This window comes from Eptatretus burgeri, chromosome 12 (genome assembly GCF_056783735.1).
Source record: "Eptatretus burgeri isolate ZD-2024b chromosome 12, Ebu_testis_v1, whole genome shotgun sequence".
NCBI classification, from domain to species: Eukaryota; Metazoa; Chordata; class Myxini; order Myxiniformes; family Myxinidae; genus Eptatretus; species Eptatretus burgeri.
In genome coordinates, this window is record NC_140972.1 from 100,604,588 (window position 1) to 100,627,829 (window position 23,242).

Here is a 23,242-nt window from a genome sequence, read left to right on the forward strand (position 1 = left end):
TCTGATGTAAATACCTGAAAAAAACGTAGTCAAATATCTCTAAAAAATTGGCACCAAAGATTTTCTTGTTCAGTGGGACATTCTGAGTCAGAAACACTTTGGTGCCACAAATTAACATAATTTGCCAACATGCAAACATATGCCCCTGCACTAATTGGTGTTCTTGGTGTTTATAGCTTGCTTTGCTGCACCACGTGATGCCTTCGTCCTTTACCTGATGCCTGCTCCCTGATGCTGTGTGCTCAGTGTTGAAGGAAGAAAAGGACAACGTGACTGCTCTACATTGCAAGGTGGTTTGTCTGATCCAACAAGGTGCCTTCAAGGAGGCTTTGCAGCTCATCCAGGGCCAGACAAAGGTGCTGAGTCCGTAAGTTGCACCTCGTCCAATGTCCATGTGTTTTATCTTGGGTTCCATGGTATTGTCGCCCAAAGTACAAAATTCTCATTTCTCTATGACCTGATGTCCAAGCACGCACACCTTTGCACCGATGGTTCGGACCGAGCGCCCTCGAGTTTCGGAATCACATGACCGAGTAAACAAGCCTTCGCTCTGGGTGGGTCAATTCCCCCCATTTATACTGTACATGACGTGTAGGAACACCTTCCACCAATTGGTGCTAATTTGATCCGTCGCACTATTTACACAGAGCCAGTGCATTCCGCACCAGTTTCTTGGCAGTAGTTGTACTGTATGGTTTGCCATTGCCTTCCCAGCATCGTTTGTTCATGATTTGTCCTTTTATATGCTGTGCATCAATTAAGGAAGCAACACACACCATCTTTAGCTCACCTGGAAGGTACGTAGTTCCGGGAAGCGTATGGGATGGCGTCCGTCCGTCCGTCCACAAACACTTGTAACTTCTTCCCTGAAACTACACACATGATTTTAATGAAACTTGGCCACAATTTTCATAACTCGGTATGTACCAAAGTTTGTTCACAATATTAAAAAAATTAAAAATCCAAAGGTATTTACTTTCTGGGTACATATTTTGTTGGTCATCCGAGCTAACAGTAGTTCCTTGGTTATCTTGTCCAGCCGCTACCAGGTGAGCACCCAGGGAATGTGTTTTGCGGAATGAAGTGTGTTAGGCTGGCCGGAGTGCAAATACTGCCACCAACCTCCGAGAAAGAGGCGTCCAACTGCAGGCGCATGTTAGCAGACGCAGTCAGGCTCCCGATATGGATGGCCGTTGGCTCACAAGGAGCTCCGCCGCTCTTTGATTTTTCCTAAAAATCTGCTCTGCTGCTCTTGCACTTCTTCTCTCTGCCCTTTTCACCTCATCATTTACCCTTAGTCAGTGGTTTCTAATCAGTCAATCCTAGAGTTCTGACCAGTCGATCTTAAATAAAATAAAATATACGAATTAATTTATTATTATTATTATTAGATTACCTGGACTTTAGTCAGGTGAGCTGATGCGATCGGTGAGCACCTAACAAAGGTGTATTGCCCGCATCAATATCTGTGCTCATTAAGTGGGTCTGCGTGGGACTGGGGTGGGGGGCGGGGGGGTGTTGGGGTTTGACCTCCACCAAAATAGGTATTTTTTCTCTTCTCTAAACTATACACAGAATCCCCATGAAACTTGACCACAACCTTTATCACCCGTGGTGTACTAAAGTTTGTTCACACCATTAAAAATAAATCAGGGTCTAAGGGAGTCTACGTGGAGGGTGGTGGGGGGGTTGTTGCCCCTCAAAATATTGTTGCGGCCTGGGGATTGTGAGGGTGTACAACGAGGGATGGGTTGTCCCTGGTTTCTCCCCGGGAATCGCAGGCCGTCGCACACGAATAACTTTGTGTCACGACAGGTCTCCAATTGACCGTGAACGCTAATAATTTGACCACATGACCCAGTGTGTGCCTTGTGTTGGCTTAATGGTGAGGGTGGTGGGCTTGGGATCCCAGGATCCTGAGTTCAAATCATCCTTGGCTGTTGAATTAATACCAGGTGGGGTTGACTCTGCATGTCATCCTTCCGAACTCTGTCAGCTTGCTGGTATCCTGTGTTAGAGTGGCGATTCGTCCAGGATTGTGCCCAAAAGCCAAGGTGGTTGCTTAGGCAGCAGCAATGCTCTGCACAGGGTATGGTCCCAATCAATGGATGGACAGGCACCAACACACACACACACACACACACACACACACACACACACACACACACACACACACACACACACACACACACACACACACACACACACACACACACACACACACACATACACACATACACACATACACACATACACACATACACACATACACACATACACACATACACACATACACACATACACACATACACACATACACACATACACACATACACACATACACACATACACACATACACACATACACACACACACCTGAGGAAAATTAGAGGTGGCCCAGGGATATAAGAGGCAGTTGAGGATTAGCGACCTCTTGATACCTGGCGAACCGGCGCAACCCAAACGCTTAGGAAGGGGGAAGGTGGGAGGAAAACTGAAGGTGCCTATTGTGTGGGAGTGAGAGGTGCGAGTGTTGAGCAGCCAGAAATTGCTCAATGTTGTTAAAACATTTGCACTTTCCACAAGGCTTAAATCCAGGTGATAGTTTTAACACTTGTCACATTCTTCTTATACTCTGTTTACAATTAGCATGTAGCTTCAACAAACATTGTGAAGTCTTGTATAACAAGCAATTTGTCCCATAGTGCATTGTAAACGTACCAGCATAAAACAATCCATGGGACCAATGCTTCTCTTCACAAAGTCACTCTTCAATAATTTTTGACAAAAAAATTGTCATGACCTCATCAAATACATTCGGCCATCGTTACCTCTGCCCTCAAAAGGTGTATGGAGGTTATGGTTTAACCCTTGTTTGTTTGTCTGTGAGCAGGATATTTCAAAAAGTTATGGATGGATTTGGACGAAACTTAGTGGAGAGGTTGGGTATGTACCAAAGATGAAATGCTTCGATTTTGCTGAAGATCTGGATCTGGATTCTAGAATTTTAAAAGTGATTCTTTAGCATTGAGAGATGGGACCAAAAATGACATGTCGCATGATCTCTCAAAAAGTTGTGGACGAGTTGTGACGAAACTTGGTGGATGAGTTTGTTCGGTGACAAGAATAAGCCGATTCGATTTTGAAGGTCTGGATCCAGATCATAAACTGTTCAGGATACAAAACATGAACTGTTCAGTATGCCGGAGGTATGCGTTCTTCCAAGTGCGGTTCTAGTTTTATAAATGTTTTGATTTTGTTGCATCATTATCAAAGGAAAATTGTCTGATCTTCTGATTTTCTTGCTCATGTTTGTTCTTGTTTTCTCATTTGACTTCAGCGACGTGGTTGGATTTGAGAAAGCTTATTGCGAGTACCGCTTGAATAGAATGGAAAATGCACTCAAGACAATTGAAGCCACTTCAGAAAAATCATGTAAACTACAAGAATTGTATGGACAAGTGGTAAGTGTATGTTCAGTGTTGCCAAAAAAAACCTGTTAATTTTGAAATTTATGAAATTAATTTTCTTACTGTTGTATTATTGAATCACATCAATTATATGCTTCCTGAAATTGTTTATTTATTTTGCCAAATTACATATTGCAGCTGTATCGTCTTGAAAACTACAAGGAGTGCTTGGATGTTTACCAGGATCTCCTCAGAAACTCTCAGGATGATTACGATGAAGAAAGGCGAACAAACCTTTCTGCAGCTCATGCTTCTCTTGCCCTCTGGATAGGTTTTGAATCGGCAAGTTGGTGGGGTTTTCATGCACCTGGCAGTGACACATATGTTGTATGATGGAGCTATATCTCTGTTGTTGGAATCAATGTTGAAAATGATTTTAGTCAAGTGATCAATAGTGTGTGTACTATTTGTGAACGCCTTTGCAACTTTAGGAACTCTGAGAAGGGTTTGAAACGGCAAAGGGCTTACTTTGGGTAGCTTTTCATGGTTGCTTTATGCAGCTTCTTCAGCTAGTATAGTATGCGAGGAGTCGATTTATATATTCTGTCCATACTAATAAGTGTGTGTGTGTGTGTGTGTCCTCCATCACTCCAAAACTATAAAACCGAGCAGTCTGAAACTTTGCATGCACTGTAAGAAAACTCCAAGGAAGTGCAAGAGTGAAAATTGGGTGTTTGGGTTAATTAAAACATCCTTTTTGAAGATAATTAATGGCCTTATTTAATTTTTCCTTCATCAGGCGATCCTCGGCCACCTCACTTTCTGGGGTCTTAAGACGTTTCCTGTGTAACCTCGCTGGGGTCTGCAGCCGCCACGTTTTTTTCACCTTTTCAACCATGCCTTGACTTAGAACAGGCCGCAACGATTTCTTCCTGATAACGTGTTTTTTTCACTTTCCTCACTCGTAAAGGGTGTCATTAAAAGGTTAACCACTTCAAAACTTTATTAACCAAAACATTGAGTAATAAAACAAAAAATTATCTTGGAAAATGAAAACCAGATCATGGAGAAATGAAATTAATTCTGTGTTAATGCGTTTATAGTTGAGGTGTTCGATGTGAGCACCCCCACGCACAACATTTATTCACATGAACTGCGAAGTTTTCAATGATGTTTCTGTAAGTTTTTATGGTTACTGTCTGTACATAAGCCTCAACTGCTGCCTTCAGATCAGGTTCATATCTGAGGTGCTCCTTGTAGACATTATCCTTACAAGCTCCCCAGAGGGGAAAAAAATCCAGCAGATTGAGGTCGGTGCTGTGGAGACCATTCATTTTCCATACGTAAACTGAGAACTCGTCGTCCGAATTTTTGATGCAGAAAGGCAATTGTTTCATTGGCTGTATGCGGGGTAGCACCGTCTGGCATGAACCATTGTCGCCGGAGGGCTGCAATGCTCATCGATCCCTTCAAGTCTTCGTGAAATGTGTTGACAATCGACCGGCATCATTCTTGATTGATGATAACCGTTCTTCCGTTTTTGTCTTCAAACCAATCTGGCCCAAACACACCTCTGTAGCTGACGGCCACAAAAGCAGTGACTTTCTGACCCTTAAGCGACTTCTCTTCAACCTCATCTAGCCATTAACTTCCCCAGAAAATGTTGTTGTGTGAATTGACAGCACCATTGACGTGAAAGTGTGCCTCGTCACGAAACCTCACATCGCGAATCCAGTTTGGGTTTGCCTCCATCTTCTGCTGCAGCATCTCACACACAGCAACTCATGCTGCTTTATCCCCATCGGTCAATTTATGGGCTGTTGTGATGTGGTAAGGAAAGAGGTTTAAATCTTGTTTCATTATTCTTCTGATACTGCTGTGAGTGAGACCCCGTTCAGCTGATCTTTGTCGATGCGATTTCTTTGGACTTTGCATGACTGACTCACGAACTCGTTCCATGTTTCCTTCACACCATACACTTCTTGGGTGACCGGACCTGCCCTGGTTAATATTGAGAATCGTCCGTTCACTTTTCAACTTTTTCACAAGTTTCCAAATGGCTGGCTTGCTTGGCTTGTTTCTGGGATGCACTCCATATTCAGTGCAGAACCTCGTCTGGACGGAAACAATTGCTTTGATCTCAAAATACCACGTGACAATGTTTACTCTGCTCCGTAGAAAACGTCATTTTTTTCAGAGAATACTTTGCTTATGCTTGAATGACTTCTCCAAAGATCATTGATCACTCCTGCAAAACAAAACAAACATGAAGGAAGTGACTAAAAGTACAAAGGTCATTTGAAGCGGTTAACCTTTTATTGACACACCCTGTATTATCGAATGCCTGTTCATCATTGCTGCGATTCGCTGCATACATCATTTTTGTAAGTGCTATAGTTTTCGAATTAGGAGCTTGGAGCGATTTCATGCATTATATGATACAAATTTCCACGATCTGCTCTCACGGACAAATTAAAGTATCATCGAAGCATTATTTGGGTTTTGAGGATTGGATATCGTGCAGACTAAAAGTGTCAAAATCTGTTGTGAAATCTGATAATTTAAAGAAATAACGAGTCTGATAACGAAGCCGATTTTACCTATTTACTTTAAGCAAACAAGGCTATGTTCCCTCCTTCTCCATACAATCACAAGAAAATGGGAAATTTCCACAAATGTTTTTCTACTGTTTGGAGAATTATATTGAGTGAACAAAAAATTTAGGAATGTGCCAAAATTAACCAGCTTCATTAAGCTGTATGATTTAATGCATTCACTGCTAAACCTTGTGTCCTGTCCACCAGAGGGACTGCTTTTCCATAGCATCTGTCAGATCTGTGTCTATATTTTTGGAAGTTTTGTGAGGTGCTCGACAGGGAATCAAAGCAAATCTGGTGAAAAACGGACGTTTTAAAAAAAAAAGTTATAATGTTTGCACGGACCCCAAACCGATTCAGAGTGAGTGGTTCGTGCTCCATAAGTCTGAGCGAGTGGTTCGTGCTCGGTCGCCCTGAGCGAGTGGTTCGTGCTCGGTCGCCCTGAGCGAGTGGTTCGTGCTCGGTCGCCCTGAGCGAGTGGTTCGTGCTCGGTCGCCCTGAGCGAGTGGTTCGTGCTCGGTCGCCCTGAGCGGGTGGTTCGTGCTCGGTCGCCCTGAGCGGGTGGTTCGTGCTCGGTCGCCCTGAGCGGGTGGTTCGTGCTCGGTCGCCCTGAGCGGGTGGTTCGTGCTCGGTCGCCCTGAGCGGGTGGTTCGTGCTCGGTCGCCCTGAGCGGGTGGTTCGTGCTCGGTCGCCCTGAGCGGGTGGTTCGTGCTCGGTCGCCCTGAGCGGGTGGTTCGTGCTCGGTCGCCCTGAGCGGGTGGTTCGTGCTCGGTCGCCCTGAGCGGGTGGTTCGTGCTCGGTCGCCCTGAGCGGGTGGTTCGTGCTCGGTCGCCCTGAGCGGGTGGTTCGTGCTCGGTCGCCCTGAGCGGGTGGTTCGTGCTCGGTCGCCCTGAGCGGGTGGTTCGTGCTCGGTCGCCCTGAGCGGGTGGTTCGTGCTCGGTCGCCCTGAGCGGGTGGTTCGTGCTCGGTCGCCCTGAGCGGGTGGTTCGTGCTCGGTCGCCCTGAGCGGGTGGTTCGTGCTCGGTCGCCCTGAGCGGGTGGTTCGTGCTCGGTCGAACCTGAGCGGGTGGTTCGTGCTCGGTCGAACCTGAGCGGGTGGTTCGTGCTCGGTCGAACCTGAGCGGGTGGTTCGTGCTCGGCTGAACCTGAGCGGGTGGTTCGTGCTCGGCCGAACCTGAGCGGGTGGTTCGTGCTCGGCCGAACCTGAGCGGGTGGTTCGTGCTCGGCCGAACCTGAGCGGGTGGTTCGTGCTCGGCCGAACCTGAGCGGGTGGTTCGTGCTCGGCCGAACCTGAGCGGGTGGTTCGTGCTCGGCCGAACCTGAGCGGGTGGTTCGTGCTCGGCCGAACCTGAGCGGGTGGTTCGTGCTCGGCCGAACCTGAGCGGGTGGTTCGTGCTCGGCCGAACCTGAGCGGGTGGTTCGTGCTCGGCCGAACCTGAGCGGGTGGTTCGTGCTCGGCCGAACCTGAGCGGGTGGTTCGTGCTCGGCCGAACCTGAGCGGGTGGTTCGTGCTCGGCCGAACCTGAGCGGGTGGTTCGTGCTTCGTCGCCCTGAGCGAGTGGTTTACAATGTAACTGTCACTTTGGTAGTTTTACAATGAAGTGAACACGTATAGGGAGTGCACAGCGATTGTGAATATGACAGCTCCATGGCGTCTTTGGCTTCGCAGAGCAGAATGGCGGCCGTAAGATTTTTCATCCGGATGAAATCACGGGTGGTTGGAGTCAGGCAAGTTTTCCAACCAATGGATGGGAAGGATTATTGCAGAAACGCTCACAAACAAGTACATTATTACATAAGATTTCGAGCCTGAACATGCTTCAAGAATGCATGATTCTATCAATATTTATTTATATTTTAGAATTAGCAATGTATGTGACGAGTATTATTTTTATTTAATGGTAGGCTTGAGCAGTATTACACTTTCTTTAATTTGTGCATCATTTGTTACAATGGTGAAGAATATTCCAGTCGTGTTTCTCCTTAACATTTTTGTAGACCCCTTTGACGGCATGGATAATAATCTTCAAGGATGTGGAAGAATGAGTCCCTCGTATTTGTAAAAGGAATGATGTTATGTGGGAAGAAGGAAGTCGGATGAAGTCTGAGAATTGTGTATTTACATAGATAGGGTTATCATTTTATGCATATCAATCTTGTAATATTTCTGTTTGAGAGGAAGATCATTTCCTTTTATCTAAACTGTAGGGTTCTTACATTAAGAAAGCATTTTCAAGTTGAGCAGTTCGGGGGAATGTGCTGTTTAAAGGTATAATTTGAGGAAAAAGAAATGCTGTTTGTTGTTTTGTGACATAAATGTAACAAGAAATGAGGTTATTCAATGAAAGGTTTGATTTTATCATCATTTGAAAGTTTTTAAACTGAAAAGGATGAATTAGTATCTCATCTTCTGTCCTTTCTATTCGTACCCTTTCTGATGTCTGGTTCCCAGACTGGGAAGGTGATTTCATGTTCCTTGCTGCTCCATTATTGTTCGTTGGTGTAACAAAATTTATGTATTTATTTTGATATCCAAACTTCGACGTCTTTCTGTGTAATGAATAATTTTGAAAGTTTTCTTCCAGGAAGAACTTGGAATCCCAGAAAACACTTATGAACTGTGTTACAATGCTGCCTGCACTCTAATTGGCCAAGGAAAGATGAAAGAGGGACTTGAGAAGCTAAAGAATGCAGAAGGTAGGTCTGCCTGCCCACATCGTAATAAATCTTGTGAATGATTTGAATGTGCTTGACAATAGATGCAGACCTCCCAACCACAATTATGTCACTATCTAGCAATATTGAAATGTTTGGGAAGAAAAGGAAATTTGAGTTGAAAGAAATTGGAAAAAGAAGTTGTTTGCAAACTCCTCACCTACCCTCTCATCCTTGAGCTTCCCAACATCCAGCCTCGGCAGGGATGGTACCATTCTCCTGGATTTAAGTTGCAACTTCAGGGTTGACTATATATCTGACTGACTATATATCTGTGTATACATATATATACATATATATATATATATATATATATATATATATATATATATATATATATATATATATATATATATATATATATATATATATATATATATATATCTGACTGACAAGCCTGTTTGTCGGTATTGAGGAACTGAGCACTCCGGGAGGCCCTGAGTTCTGGATCATCCTCCAGCAACTATCAATGAGCACATGGTCAATCTGCTTTGCCACACCGCCAGCGTTGGAATACCAAATCCAGCGATGAGCTTGTGGGTACTGAAACCATGAACCAGCCACCCTAAGTCCATGACTTCTTGCAAAGTCAAGGAACTTAGTGTTATTCTGGTTCAAAGTTCCAGACCCATGGGGACCAACACATGTCTCATAACCATCCCTATCAGTTCCAGTCGATGCATTTAAATCATTTACACAGCAACTGTTTTCAATTTGATTTATTTTTGTTGTTGAATTTGACATTTGTTTGTTTATCAATTTATTTTCTTGAATTCAACAGATCTTTGCAGACAAAGTCTGACTGAAGACCCTGTAAGTGACATGCCATTCATTTTTATTTATTTCACAAAGGAAAATTCTTCTATTGATGAGAGAATGCATTTTGAAGTTTTAGTTTTGCAAACAGAGTTGTTTTTTATTTTTTATTTTTTGTATGAGACCAGTTGGTGAAGTGTGGGGGTCGGGGGTGGGTACATGTGCAATGTGGAAGGATCTGTATGGAGTTGGGCTTTACAACGAAGAGTGTACGTGGTGAATGATTTGATTTGGGGACGGTGCATGTGGTAAGCAGAGAGGTTTGATTAAGGAGGGTGGACATAAAGAGGAACTTCATTCGGGATGGTGCGCATGTTGAGACATTGGACTTGGGAGTATGCATGGGGTGAGGGGTTTGATGCCACATTCTTACTGATTTTGTGAAATGGTTGGAATGGATTGCTAAAATACAAACATTTTTTTTGTTTGTACTTTCGCTCATTAGTTTTTTTATAGAAATGGTGCCACTACTTTTAACTTCCTATATATATATATATATATATATATATATATATATATATATATATATATATATATATATATATATATATATATATATATATATATATATATATATATATATATATATATATATATATATATATATATATATATATACATATATATATATATATATACACATATATATATATATATATACATATATATATATATATATATATATATATATATATATATATATATATATATATATATATATATAATATATTGTTGCGGATTCGTGCCCGCCGGCGTGCGAGCGGCCACGTAACTCGAATCGCGGCACGTCGCCCACCGGACGGACAATCCCGTCGTGACCCTCTCAGACTAACGCCGGGAACTAGTCACGGGTGGGCCTTTCGGCCTCACCACGATCGTGCCAATCGGCCCCCCGCGTGGGATAGGGTTGCTCGCCAAATTCGACCTACCTAATGATAACCCACACGGAGGGTAGACCGGGCGATCGCAGGTTCACTTCGGACACGGGCCACTTTAAGCGACCCGTTCCGTACTATCGGGATAACCGAGCGGTGTTATCGTCAACCTCGACGGTTCGATTAATTATTGGGCGTATTTAGCCCACGACCAACCCTTGACGTGAAGTAAGATGGAGATTCAATAAAAGAAAAGACGAAGTGAAACGGGAAAAACAGTTCAACATAAAGCACATTTATTCCGCGGCAAACGGAAAGCACACATATACAATTACACACCAAAAGCAAATGTAAAAGTGACACGGCAATTCTGCACAAAAAGCAAAGGTAAAAGTGACACGACAATTCTGCACAAAAAGCAAATGTAAAAGAGAAACACAATGCAGATCTACTACCGACTACCGAGCACACGGCAACACTTATACAGTTTTACTTCACAGACGGCGCCGACAACACATATACTCAAAGCAAAAGAAAAAGGAAGGGGCCACCCTCAACGATGAGGGGGGCAGACGGGCCTGGGGCCGAGACCGCGTCGAGCCTACCCGTCTGGTGATGAGCCGTAAGATGGCGGCGGCGCCCCGACTCCGCGCGCCTCGCTGGCACTGCCTGGAATGGGGTGGGAACGGGGCCCCCTTCTCACACTATCTCAGCGCGGGGGGAAACAGGAGGGGGTTGTTGATGCTCGGGGGAATGAGGATATCTCGCTGGCTTGGGTCCCGCGACGAGCGTCTCCACCGCGACCTCGGTCTCGTTACCGGCCTCCCCTCTCCGCAGCTCCCCGACTCTGACACGAGCGCCCTCTCGACTGCCTTCGCCGCCGCCACAACTCTCCAACTCTCCACTCTTCTCAACTCCGTCCAACTGTGTCCAACTGCTTTCCTCTTCTCAGAAACTCTCAACTCTTTCCAACTCAACTACTGCCTTCCCGGTGAGCGAACGCGGCCCTTTATAGCCCCCGGGGCTTCGCTCCTTCACCTTCGACCCTTCACCTCTGGCTGGCTCCCCATTGGACAGAGGAAAAGTGGGCGTGAATGATTTTTGATCCGCGAATCTGCATATAGCAATTATACTCCGACGCGCCTGGAGGCGGGGCCAAATCGCCCCACGCTCGTTGATAGGACGGAACAGAAGTGGGCGTGAATCGTTTTTGATCCGATTTCTCGGAAAGGCTGGTGTTTTTGCACCCGCTGCTCGGTGCGCGCCCTGTACGAGTCCAGGATCGGTGCCCACAAGCGGCGCGGGAATGGCGGTGATGCGATGGTTGCGAGAGCGAGATGTGACGGCAAGGGTCGTGGCTGTTGTTGTGAAGCGGCGTTGCGGTTGGTGGTTGTTGTGTGATGGCTGTTGAGACGTGGTTGGTGGTGGTTGTGGTGGTAGTAATGGCGGCTGGTCCAAAATAAAGATAGTAAAAGAAAAACGGCTATCTAAAAGGGTCGCAGCCCGAATGAATGACATTTATTCCCTCTAAACAACGGGTTTGGGCCTAACTACACATATACTTACAGAGATATCTCACCTACGGGACCTGAATGGTGGTTTGCGAATTTCGTCAACCACAACACTACCCCCTCCCCTTTTTACAGACTCGTCCCGAGTCGTCAAATTTTCGTGTGCCATCATGTGTAGTTTTCCCCTAGTACATTTTACCTACGGATCCCTGAGTGCGACATTCATGGTATTCGTGTCCCCAAAATAAATAACCTGAGGGCTGAGTAACTACCTAAACAAACCCACTCACACGGACGACTTAAATAAAATTGCCGGCACTAGGACAGACATGCCAGGGGCGCACTCATATTTACAGTACATCTTAACCTTAACTTACAAATTTTACACTAAACCATGGCCCAGGATCAATGGACTCTGCAAAAAGAAAGCAGTTAGCAGGGAGCCAGGCTGCTCGCATGCAGTCTCTGGCTCAAACAATGCAGGTGACAGGGAACGTGGCCGGCTGCTCACACGCAGTCCAAGGCCTTCCCTTTTGAACTGAACGCAGTGAACCACAACGGTGCATGGGCTGCACAAACGCAGTCTCCGTGCCAGCTCAAGTGGCACACGCAATGAACACAACGGATGGATGTATGGATGGATGAATGGATGCACGCAAACACGGTGCACGGGCCGCCACTGCAGGCCCGTGTTGTAGCTGCCAACAGGGCAGTTGTTGCAGCTTGCAAACTGTTGCTTTCTGATCCTGGTGCACATGGCAATGAACAGGGGGGGCAAAGCAAAAATTGAACGGGGCTGGTGAACAGGGGCAGTGGGCATGGCATGGCAAAGGTGATGAGGCAAACACAGCCTGCAGAACAAGGCCGCTGCAGGCAAACACAGCCGGCAGATGAACTGGCCGGCACAGGCCTTGCAGAAAACAGCTGCAGACGATCCGGCCGGTACAGGCCTTGCAGCAAACAGCTGCAGACGATCCGGCCGGTACAGGCCTTGCAGCACAGCAGCTGCAGCCGATCCGGCCGGTACAGGCCTTGCAGCACACAACAGCTGCCGATGAAGTTGGCCGGCCTCTGCCTTGCAGCAACGCAGCCAGCAGATAAAGCTGGCCAGCCTTTGCCGTTCAGTGGAGGTTGGTGGAGGGAGTGCGGTGGTGCTGGCCACTCGGAAGGCGGGCTCAGACCTACCTACCTGTCTCCCTCCCACCTATCGCCTTTGCCCGTCACTGTACATACCCACTCCCTTAATTTGTAAAACCCAATTTAGCCCCAACTTATTTTTTTATTTTTACTTCCCCACTATAAATCGTCCCCGAACCCCCTGTACTGTCCTTGTTCGGCTAACCTATCCTGTCACCTTGCCTACTCCCAACCCCTACGTTCCCTTCCCGGAGGGGAATAAGGGAGAGCTAGCGTCCTGTGTCGAGGCCCAATCCAAGCCTCAGAATGGCCTCCCTAGAGTTCAGCGATCTAACCCAAAGTGGGTCCAGCGGCCCACAACGAGAGCGAGGGGATGGATGGTGCGGAGGGGTACACTTCCTATCTACCCTAACCATTTAACTGTTAAACTACCCCGGGGCTTTCAACAAGCGCCTCTCGCTTAAACTATTGGTTCTAACAACCCAGATTCCCGTCGCCTGTGTTGGTGTCCTCACAATTTCGGGCCTCGCCCCCCAATTTTCTCTCCGTGCCCTCACACGGTCTCATGGCTGGGACGCGTGGCTCCCCTTGGCAGGCACGACCCTCTGCCGAATCTCCAGCTATGGGACCCCCGGGCACTACACTGCCTCCGAGCCTACCAGCTCCCTAACACCGGGGAGTGCCCCCCATGGCACCTCCCCTGAAACGCACACGTGGCAGGCTGGCTTCCCGGGCCCCTTTCCGAGGGTCACCCGTGCCCACAACACTGCCCACGCGGCTAATGGCGCCCCGGGCCCCCGCACCAAGCAGGCGCACCCGTGCCCACTACGCTATCCCGGCCCCCCATGGGCCCTTGGCCTACCACGGCCGACTAGCCTGGTGCCCGGGGTACCCACTCAGCGATACTCACCTTTCGCAGCCACGCTCCCAGCCCGTCAACAGGGCTCCTGCACCCCTCCAAATGGGTTTCGAGCCTACATTCACACCAACAACAAAACGACCTCCATTTTGTAAATTTGACTAACCCCCTAACTCACTTTATACTGACCCCGGGGTCCCTTGGGCGGGAGTCACTCCTGCCCCCAATCACTCATCGCACCATGCATTCCCCATTCGCTCCATACACACAGACCCGCTGGCCTCACTCACTCACCAAGCACATGCTTCCACTTCACTCACCAACTCTTCAACACACTCACCGCTGAACTCTGCCATCCTTCTATCTACATCCCCTAACTAACTCGTGCTCCCACGTCGTCCCTTAAACTATAGCACGTTCCATTTAACACTACGTAGCTAAACTACGTCCCCTCTACACACTCACAAGTCTGTCACTGTCCTAAAAATCAAAAAAATAATTTCCCATCCTAAATCTGGCTACAATCCCTCTAACTCATCCATTCCACGGACTCCATGAGGACTTACCCCTGCCCCATGAAGTCGGTCTAGCTAAGCTAACCCTTCCCCCTAACTAGTTTCCATCCTGTGCCCTGGTAAGGGGGTCTTCCACCCCTTGCCCGGGAATCCTGTGCACCCGAAAGTGAGGCTTGCTTTTTTTTTCTTTTTTTTCCACATGCGCAGCACCAGCGCGGCAACTCGCAGCTCGCGCACTTTGCACCTGCCCGTGACGTCATGCAGCTGCACGTGTACCTCGTCCCTCCTTGGACGGTACCATCCGACAGGGATACCCCTCCTGCCGGATTCCAACCCCACGTGCAGCCATGACGTCACCGTGCGCATAAAAAAACACAAGCCCCACGTCTCGAGGGGTTCCCCACGCGAACACATGTGCTCTGCCCGTTGGAGCGCAACACACATGCCCGTGTGGAGAACCCGTCCGGTCCAAATCCGTTTACCTGCCTAAACTTTGTCCATCCGCGGGATCGGCAAATCCACCGCGTGCGTTTCCGGACCGGGACTTCACTCTCGCAAGCGAGCACGTGGGGGTCTCGTGCATTGCACAGCACGGACCTCGCGCTCGCTGCTGGGTGAACCCGGCACGGTTCCCGAAACAGCTGCAGCCGCTACTCGGCTTTCTTTCCTCTGTCGCAGTCTCCGTCTCTATTCCACACACGCACTCCCGCGTGTTACGACGCTAACACACCTCACCATTAAACTCACACCGGGAGACGCGGCTGCATGTTCACACATGCCGACCGACATCTCCCTTACACACAACGACCTTGCACACGCTGTCTCTCTCACACTCGGCCGCTCACTCACGCATGCCATTACCCTTGCACACGTGGCTCCACTCACTCGCGGCCTTTCACTCACTCGTGCCATTTCCCTCACACAAACCATACTACTCACACACGCGGGGGAACTCATCCGCGGTGCCTCACTCATACACGCGGGGGAACTCATCCGCGGTGCCTCACTCATACACGCGGGGGCACTCATCCGCGGTGCCTCACTCACACACGCGGGGGCACTCATCCGCGGTGCCTCATCCACACACGGCGTGCTGGGAAGCACGCCCTTCTGCACACTTACCACCACACCACTCACACACGGGGTCGCTTCCACACACGGGGTCTTTGTCACCCACCCGGTCGCTCTCACACACGCCCTAGGACCCGCGCTATGCGTGCGTTGCAGCACGCATTTCGCCACACTCGTGAACACACACCTCGACACCACACACACCGGGACAACCACACTGGGGATTCGTGTCCCCACTAGGGTCTCCGGGGCCTCTATACCCCCTAAGTTCGGCGTGCACCCGTCCACAGCACTCCTCCCCTCGAACTCGCAAAGCACGACCTTACTCACCTGGTCGTGACTCGCCTCAAGGGGGCATACTCCCTCCCCTCGTTCCTGGAGGAGGCCATCCAGCTGCTCGCACTGGGTCCCTACACGCTCCGCGAGCTCACCCTCACTATCCTCCACTACCTCCGTGTGTGTGTGTGTATGTCTCTTGCCTTGTCATTATCATGCAGTCTCTCCTCTATTTTTTCTGTCTCCCGTGTCTCTATACATTTATAAGTTTCTGTTGTCCCCTCCTGTCTATTAGTCTCCGCTTCTTTCTGGCGTCTTTCCTTATCTTTAGGTAGGTCAACCTTGCTTTCTCCTTAAGTCGCTCCAGTCCTTCCCTGTTTTTCACTCCTTGCTCTTTCACGATCTCCGCGTACCTCATCCTTGCTTTCCGTCTTAATTGTTCTTTTCTCTCCCTCGCAATTCCTTTCACCTCGTCTCTTATCTCCCTTGTGCACGTCTCCGTCACGCTTCTCACCCAATACGTCCCCCGAATTATTTTCTCCTTACCCGCCTCCACCGCGGGCCTGACAGCCGTTGCACTCCCTCCCAGCTTGTTCGCTCCCACACGTGGCGTCGCCATTTTGAGCTCCACTGTCGTCGCCTTCATGCCCGCCTGCAGGCTTCGGCCTATTTTCTGCCTCTCACCCCGCAGCTCTTTCATTTCTTCCTTCATGTTTGTTTCCATTTCGTTCATTTGCTTGTTCATGCTTTTTATTTCGTTTTTCATTTCATGCGCATCCGCATTCATCTTTGCCAGCATGGCGAATAGCTGCGCCATGTCAGGTGCACTCAGCTGAGACGATTCGGCAAGGATCGGGGGGTTTTGGCGGAGAGGGGGAGGGGAGGTGTCATACACCGCGGCCGCCGCCTCACCTATTTCGGGCTCTGGGTTCAGTTGGGGGAGTTCGTGTTCCTGCACAACCAACATTTCCTGCACGCGGATTTCATCCTGGACCATGGATCCTACATTACTACACATATACATTTCTAATACCCCCGGCTCCCGCTCGCCTTGAGACGCCATCTTATTTCTCGTAAAGGGTTAATTTGAATCGCTCGTAATTTGGAGGGAATCGGGGGTCGCTCCTCTCACCCCTGGACCGATTCCCGTGAATTTAGCTGAAGACAGGAGAGCCCGTTTTCCCGTTCTCCGATACCAGTGCCGCGAGGAGGGGGATGAGTTTGTATCTCATGACCTGACACCAGTGTTGCGGATTCGCGCCCGCCGGCGTGCGGGCGGCCACGTAACTCGAATCGCGGCACGTTGCTCACCGGACGGACAATCCCGTCGTGACCCTCTCGGACTAACGCCGGGAACTAGTCACGGGTGGGCCTTTCAGCCTCACCACGATCGTGCCAATCGGCCCCCCGCGTGGGATAGGGTTGCTCGCCAAATTCGACCTACCTAAGTACCCACACGGAGGGTAGACCGGGCGATCGCACCTCGCCGCAGGTCGACTTCGGACACGGGCCACTTTAAGCGACCCGTTCCTTCCTATCGGGATAATCGAGCGGTGTTATCGTCAACCTCGACGGTTCGATTAATTATTGGGCGTATTTAGCCCATGATCAACCCTTTACGTGAAGTAAGTTGGAGATTCAATAAAAGAAAAGACGAAGCGAAACGGGAAAAACAGTTCAACATAAAGCACATTTATTCCGCGGCAAACGGAAAGCACACATATACAATTATACACCAAAAGCAAATGTAAAAGTAGAAGAAACACAACAATTCTGCACAAAAAGCAAATGCAACAATGCAGATCTACTACCGACTACCGAGCACACGGCAACACTTATACAGTTTTACTTCACAGACGGCGCCGACAACACATATACTCAAAGCAAAAGAAAAAGGAAGGGGCCACCCTCAACGATGAGGGGGGCAGACGGGCCTGGGGCCGAGGCCGCGTCGAGCCTACCCGTCTGGTGATGAGCCGCAAGATGGCGGCGGCGCCCCGACTCCGCGCGCCTCGCTGGCACTGCCTGGAATGGGGTGGGAACGGGGCCCTCTTCTCACACTATCTCAGCGCGGGGGGGAAACAGGAGGGGGTTGTTGATGCTCGGGGGAATGAGGATATCTCGCTGGCTTGGGTCCCGCGACGAGAGTCTCCACCGCGACCTCGGTCGCGTTACCGGCCTCCCCTCTCCGCAGCTCCCCGACTCTGACACGAGCGCCCTCTCGACTGCCTTCGCCGCCGCCACAACTCTCCAACTCTCCACTCTTCTCAACTCCGTCCAACTGCGTCCAACTGCTTTCCTCTTCTCAGAAACTCTCAACTCTTTCCAACTCAACTACTGCCTTCCCGGCGAGCGAACGCGGCCCTTTATAGCCCCGGGGCTTCGCTCCTTCACCTTCGACCCTTCACCTCTGGCTGGCTCCCCATTGGACAGAGGAAAAGTGGGCGTGAATGATTTTTGATCCGTGAATCTGCATATAGCGATTATACTCCGACGCACCTGGAGGTGGGGCCAAATCGCCCCACGCTCGCTGATAGGACGGAACAGAAGTGGTCGTGAATCGTTTTTGATCCGATTTCTGGGAAAGGCTGGTGTTTTTGCACCCGCTGCTCGGTGCGCGCCTGTACGAGTCCAGGATCGGTGCCCACAAGCGGCGCGGGAATGGCGGTGATGCGATGGTTGCGAGAGCGAGATGTGACGGCAAGGGTCGTGGCTGTTGTTGTGAAGCGGCGTTGCGGTTGGTGGTTGTTGTGTGATGGCTGTTGAGACGTGGTTGGTGGTGGTTGTGGTGGTAGTAATGGCGGCTGGTCCAAAATAAAGATAGTAAAAGAAAAACGGCTATCTAAAAGGGTCGCAGCCCGAATGAATGACATTTATTCCCTCTAAACAACGGGTTTGGGCCTAACTACACATATACTTACAGAGATATCTCACCTACGGGACCTGAATGGTGGTTTGCGAATTTCGTCAACCACAACTATATATATATATATATATATATATATATATATATATATATATATATATATATATATATATATATATATATATATAGTTACGAATTCGCGCCCACCAGTGTACGAGCGACCGCTTTTCACTAATAGTAGCCGCTCACCCACCGGACGGACAATTCAGTCGTGACTTTCTGGAACAACGCCAGAAACCAGTCACGGGTGGGTTTTTAATCCCACCACGGCCCAGCCCGTATTCTACCTGCGCGAAATAGGGTCAATCGCCAAATATCGATATACCTAAGTACCCGCACGGGTAACCTACCGAAGAGCCAGACCTCGACGCAAGTCGGCTTTGACACTAACTCCTCAAGCGGTCCGTTCCGTTCTGCAGTGATAACCGAGCGGGTATTATCGCCGGACCTCACTGGATCCGATTCTATTTACCGGGTGTTTAAAACCCAACCACTATTCCGCAATGCAAGATGGTATTCCAATCGGGGAAAAAGATACGACGAACGGGGTACATTTAACCAAGCACATTTATTATACAGCACACATATACAGTCATGCACGTATGCATTCAATAAAGGGAAAGCACTACAACCGACTATAAACAATTTATGTACAGCCACTTATACAGTTTTACTTCGCAAGACACGGCGCCACAACATACATTCGAAAGCAAAACCCAAGGAAAAGAAAAGACTACCCCCACAGACAGAGGAGTCAGACAGGGTCCGTAGACCTTTATGGCATGCGACTTGGCAGACCGAACGAGTCCCACGAGACCGTTGCAGGTTACCTGCACCCTCGTGGTGCCTTGATGGGCGGGTTGCGACGTCTGTTCCCACGGCAGCTAGGATAGCCGCGGCTGACTCGGGCCTTCCACGGGGCCGGCGAGCTCTCTCCGGCGCTCCTCGCACGAAAGTGCAGGTTCGCGCGACACAGCTGGCAGAGCGGCGCCTCCAGTCTGCGTCCCCTCCGCGACGCCCGCCTCTCCACCGACTGCAAGCTCCAACGAACGGGTCGCTCCACGGACCGCTTCTCCAAGACCCAGACAGACAGAAGACCACGAGCCGCCGACTCTCTCCGCAGCTCCTTGGCTTCTCCGAACCCCGACAGACACTCTCTTCCACCTGACGGACCGCCTCACTTGGCGCTCTGCGTGCCCTTTTATTCCCCTGGCGCCCCTCCCTTTTTGGTGTGTGTGGGGGGGGGACATTCCAACAGAGATCGGCTGGATTATTTGTTGTTTCCCAACCGTCAATCTTGTTTACCAGAGAAATCGGGGCGGGAGTTGTTGTTGTTCCCCTTTTGTGTTCGTGGAGATGTTGACGGTTGCTGGCGGAGTGGTGAGGATGGCGTGGTTGTTGAGAGGCAGGTGTGGTTGTGGTTGTTGTGAAGTGGTTGATGAGAGTGATGTTGGTGGTTGGTCCAAAATAACGATAGTAAACAAAAACGGCTAACTGAAGATTCACAGCCCTGTCCACACGAAAAAATCCCATTAAACAACGGTGGGAAAATCTAACTGAACACAGACTTATCGATCTAACTGAACTAAGGACCTTTATCGTGTTCTGCGAATTTCCACAGCCGTAACAATATTTTCTTAAATCCAGAGATCAAATGTTGTGGATGAGTGAAATCACAGAGTATAGAAGACAGACAAATGGACAGTGGAACAGTGGGGAACAGGCAGATAATTGCCATTTCGATGTCTGACACCATTATAGATAACACTTCAAGCATAAATGGTTAGTTAGAATAAAAGGTCATACATCACTATAGGGGGCAAGATGAAGCACCTGGCCCACAGCCATGAAAGTCTGTAAAGAAAAGTACAGCTGGACAGACTTTGAGAATACTATGAGACATCGCTCCAATGTATAAACTGCTCATTCATACTGCCAGTGGACCATCTGACTGGCAAAAGAGATTATAAGAAGGGTAAGGGGCGAAGCAGCTCTACTACTCTATGCAAAGGGCCATTGTTGATCGATTGGCAAGCAATCTGTATGCTGGTGCTCCAAGTGAGGGGAGTGTTGGTAGCTGGTGTCAGTTTCACCCTAATATCTGATTTTATCACAGGTTTGTTGCTTTTATAACTTTGCCATGTCAGTGAATTGTGGAGGCCTGTGTGTAATGAAGTTGTGTGAATTTTAAATGCAAGATATTGACTGTGAACCATCAATCTATGGGCCACAAGATTGATTCAGTCTGTTGAAACCTATATTTGCTTGTGTATAACCTTGGAAAGTTTAATTAAAACTACTAATTCATCTTATAAGCTTGGAATTGCTGTGAGTTGTGCCATCGCATGAATAATGATTGTGGTGGTGTTATTGGCAGGATGTGGCAGAGGAGGAGCTGCAAGATGAGCTTTCGGTGATCCACGTACAGATGGCCTATGTGTTGCAGCAACAGGGCTTCAACGACGAGGCTATGCAGCTCTACAGCCAGGTCGTGAAGGGCAGGTTAGTTTTGATGCATCCTTTATTTACCGTTTTGTGATTGTAACCGCTGAACCATTTTCAGTTGTACCTTTTAACTGAGGTGCCACATAGTGGTCATCTTTGTCCGAGTATTTGGCATTCAATTCCACTGAAGTAAAGATCCTGTGGGACTCACTGTGGCATTCACACTGATGCACAGTACAGCTATAATTGTTCCGATAACTAGAAACTTTGGAGTTTCACCGCAGTTATATTGGGTCTTTTGCACCGATCACTATTTTGTTTGATTAGCTTGATCTTCGTTGCTTTTATAATGGGACATTTAACTGTTTCATTGAAGTTTTGTTATTTGCAGTGCCTGGTTTGTAATGAAAAGTGACTTTCTCATGTGGGGTTGTAGTGCTTTGAAATTGGTCCTTGCAGATTTGTGGATGACCTTTCGTTGTGCGGGGCATCGATGTAGCCCTGCCCCCTCCCTTGCCACTCATGCCATCATCCATCCCCAAGCTGAACCCTACCCTCACTGTTTGACCTACACTTTAAAAAGTATAATCTCAATGACAACATGCATCACTGGCAGAGCATTATTCTCGACTGTGAAAACTTGTACCAAACAAAAAAGAGTTTGTATGATATCAAATCTAACTGGAACTGCCACTTTTTCACTGCGAGCGGTGATGACCGGGTACCAAGACGTCCAGCTTTGACACAACCCTGCTTTCATACAACACAGGATTGACGAGTTATGGACCAAGTAACACGAAGTGTTCAATCTATTGATTATGTATGCAGCTGGCCCTTTTACCTGGGGACATCGTCAGTATCAATTGAATTGGCGTTTAAATAACCTGAAAAAGTAATAAATGTTGTCACCAGGGTCCATTGAGCCGTTTTAAAAAAAAAAAAAATACAAAAAACTCAAAGTTCTCAAGATTCAAACAATTAATTCTGGCCGCCAGACCATGTGGCCAATCGGGTTGAAATTTAAAACGCACATTTCCCATGTCTACTAGATCATAATTGTGAAGTTTCATGTTGTTTGATGAAGTGGTTCCAGAGAAAACATTATTTAATATTTTCCTTCAATCCAATTTTGGCTGCCAAACCATTTGACATATTACTTCTTTGTGAACAAACTCGTATCCGCAAATCTTGGGGATGGTGTATGTGAAGTTTCACCTCGATCTGTCCAGCCGTTCTGGAGAAGGAGGTTTTTAAATGTTTTCGGGTTAATCCAATATGGCCACCAAAGCATGTGACCTATCAATTGGTCATTAACAAACTTGTACACCCATATCTTGGGGAACATGTGTAAAGTTTTGCCTCAATCTGTTCAGCCATTTCGGAGATAATTTTTAAAGTTTTTAAAAATAAAGAAAGAAAACAACGATATTGCTGCTGAACCACATGACCGATGACATAATTTTTTTTTCTTCCGTGAGTTGTTGCGAAGACAACGCTCAAGAAATTTCAATTTTTTTCGGATGCAGCGTTCTGCATGTAGAATTTTCACCGGGATACCACTTCCACCAAACTCTCTTCCGATGGTATCCAAGGCCATCTCCACTCATGGCTCACAGACTTCCTCTCCCATCACAGCCAACGTGTGCCCCTAAATTGAGTTCTTTCATCCCCTCTTCCTGTCCATACTGGAGTTCCTCAAGGCAGTGTTCTGGGCCCTGTTCTTTTTCTGGTTTTCATCAATGATCTCTCCGACTCTCTGGAGAATCCTCTTTATCTCTTTGCTGATGACTCCACCCTCTGCCGTACCATCTCTCTCATCCCTCTGATTGGCAAGCAGCAGCTTCTTCACTCTCTGCAGATCTGAGACACACACACACACACACACACACACACACACACACACACACACACACACACACACACACGCTGATTATGTGTGATTATACATACTAGTAGAGTACCCGCCCGATGGGCGATCTTATTCTAAGCATTCAACCGTTCTTCGAACACATACCTTTATTTGGGCGGTATATGTGCATCTGACAGCTGCCCAAGTCGCTCCCAAAATATTTTTTAAAACCAAACCCCC

General features: G+C 48.1%; 1 protein-coding gene across 2 annotated transcripts in view; it reads left to right on the forward strand.

The window, feature by feature from the left end:
* SRP72 (signal recognition particle 72) overlaps positions 1 to 23,242 on the forward strand; it is a 146,918-nt gene that overhangs the window by 10,208 nt on the left and 113,468 nt on the right. For both annotated transcript variants that reach the window (XM_085849092.1, XM_085849093.1), the window contains exons 2-7: positions 247 to 367; positions 3,341 to 3,464; positions 3,609 to 3,756; positions 8,597 to 8,704; positions 9,504 to 9,535; positions 21,086 to 21,210. In XM_085849092.1, coding sequence (XP_085705218.1) covers positions 247 to 367; positions 3,341 to 3,464; positions 3,609 to 3,756; positions 8,597 to 8,704; positions 9,504 to 9,535; positions 21,086 to 21,210 — 658 coding nt within the window. The remainder of the gene's footprint in view (positions 1 to 246; positions 368 to 3,340; positions 3,465 to 3,608; positions 3,757 to 8,596; positions 8,705 to 9,503; positions 9,536 to 21,085; positions 21,211 to 23,242) is intronic.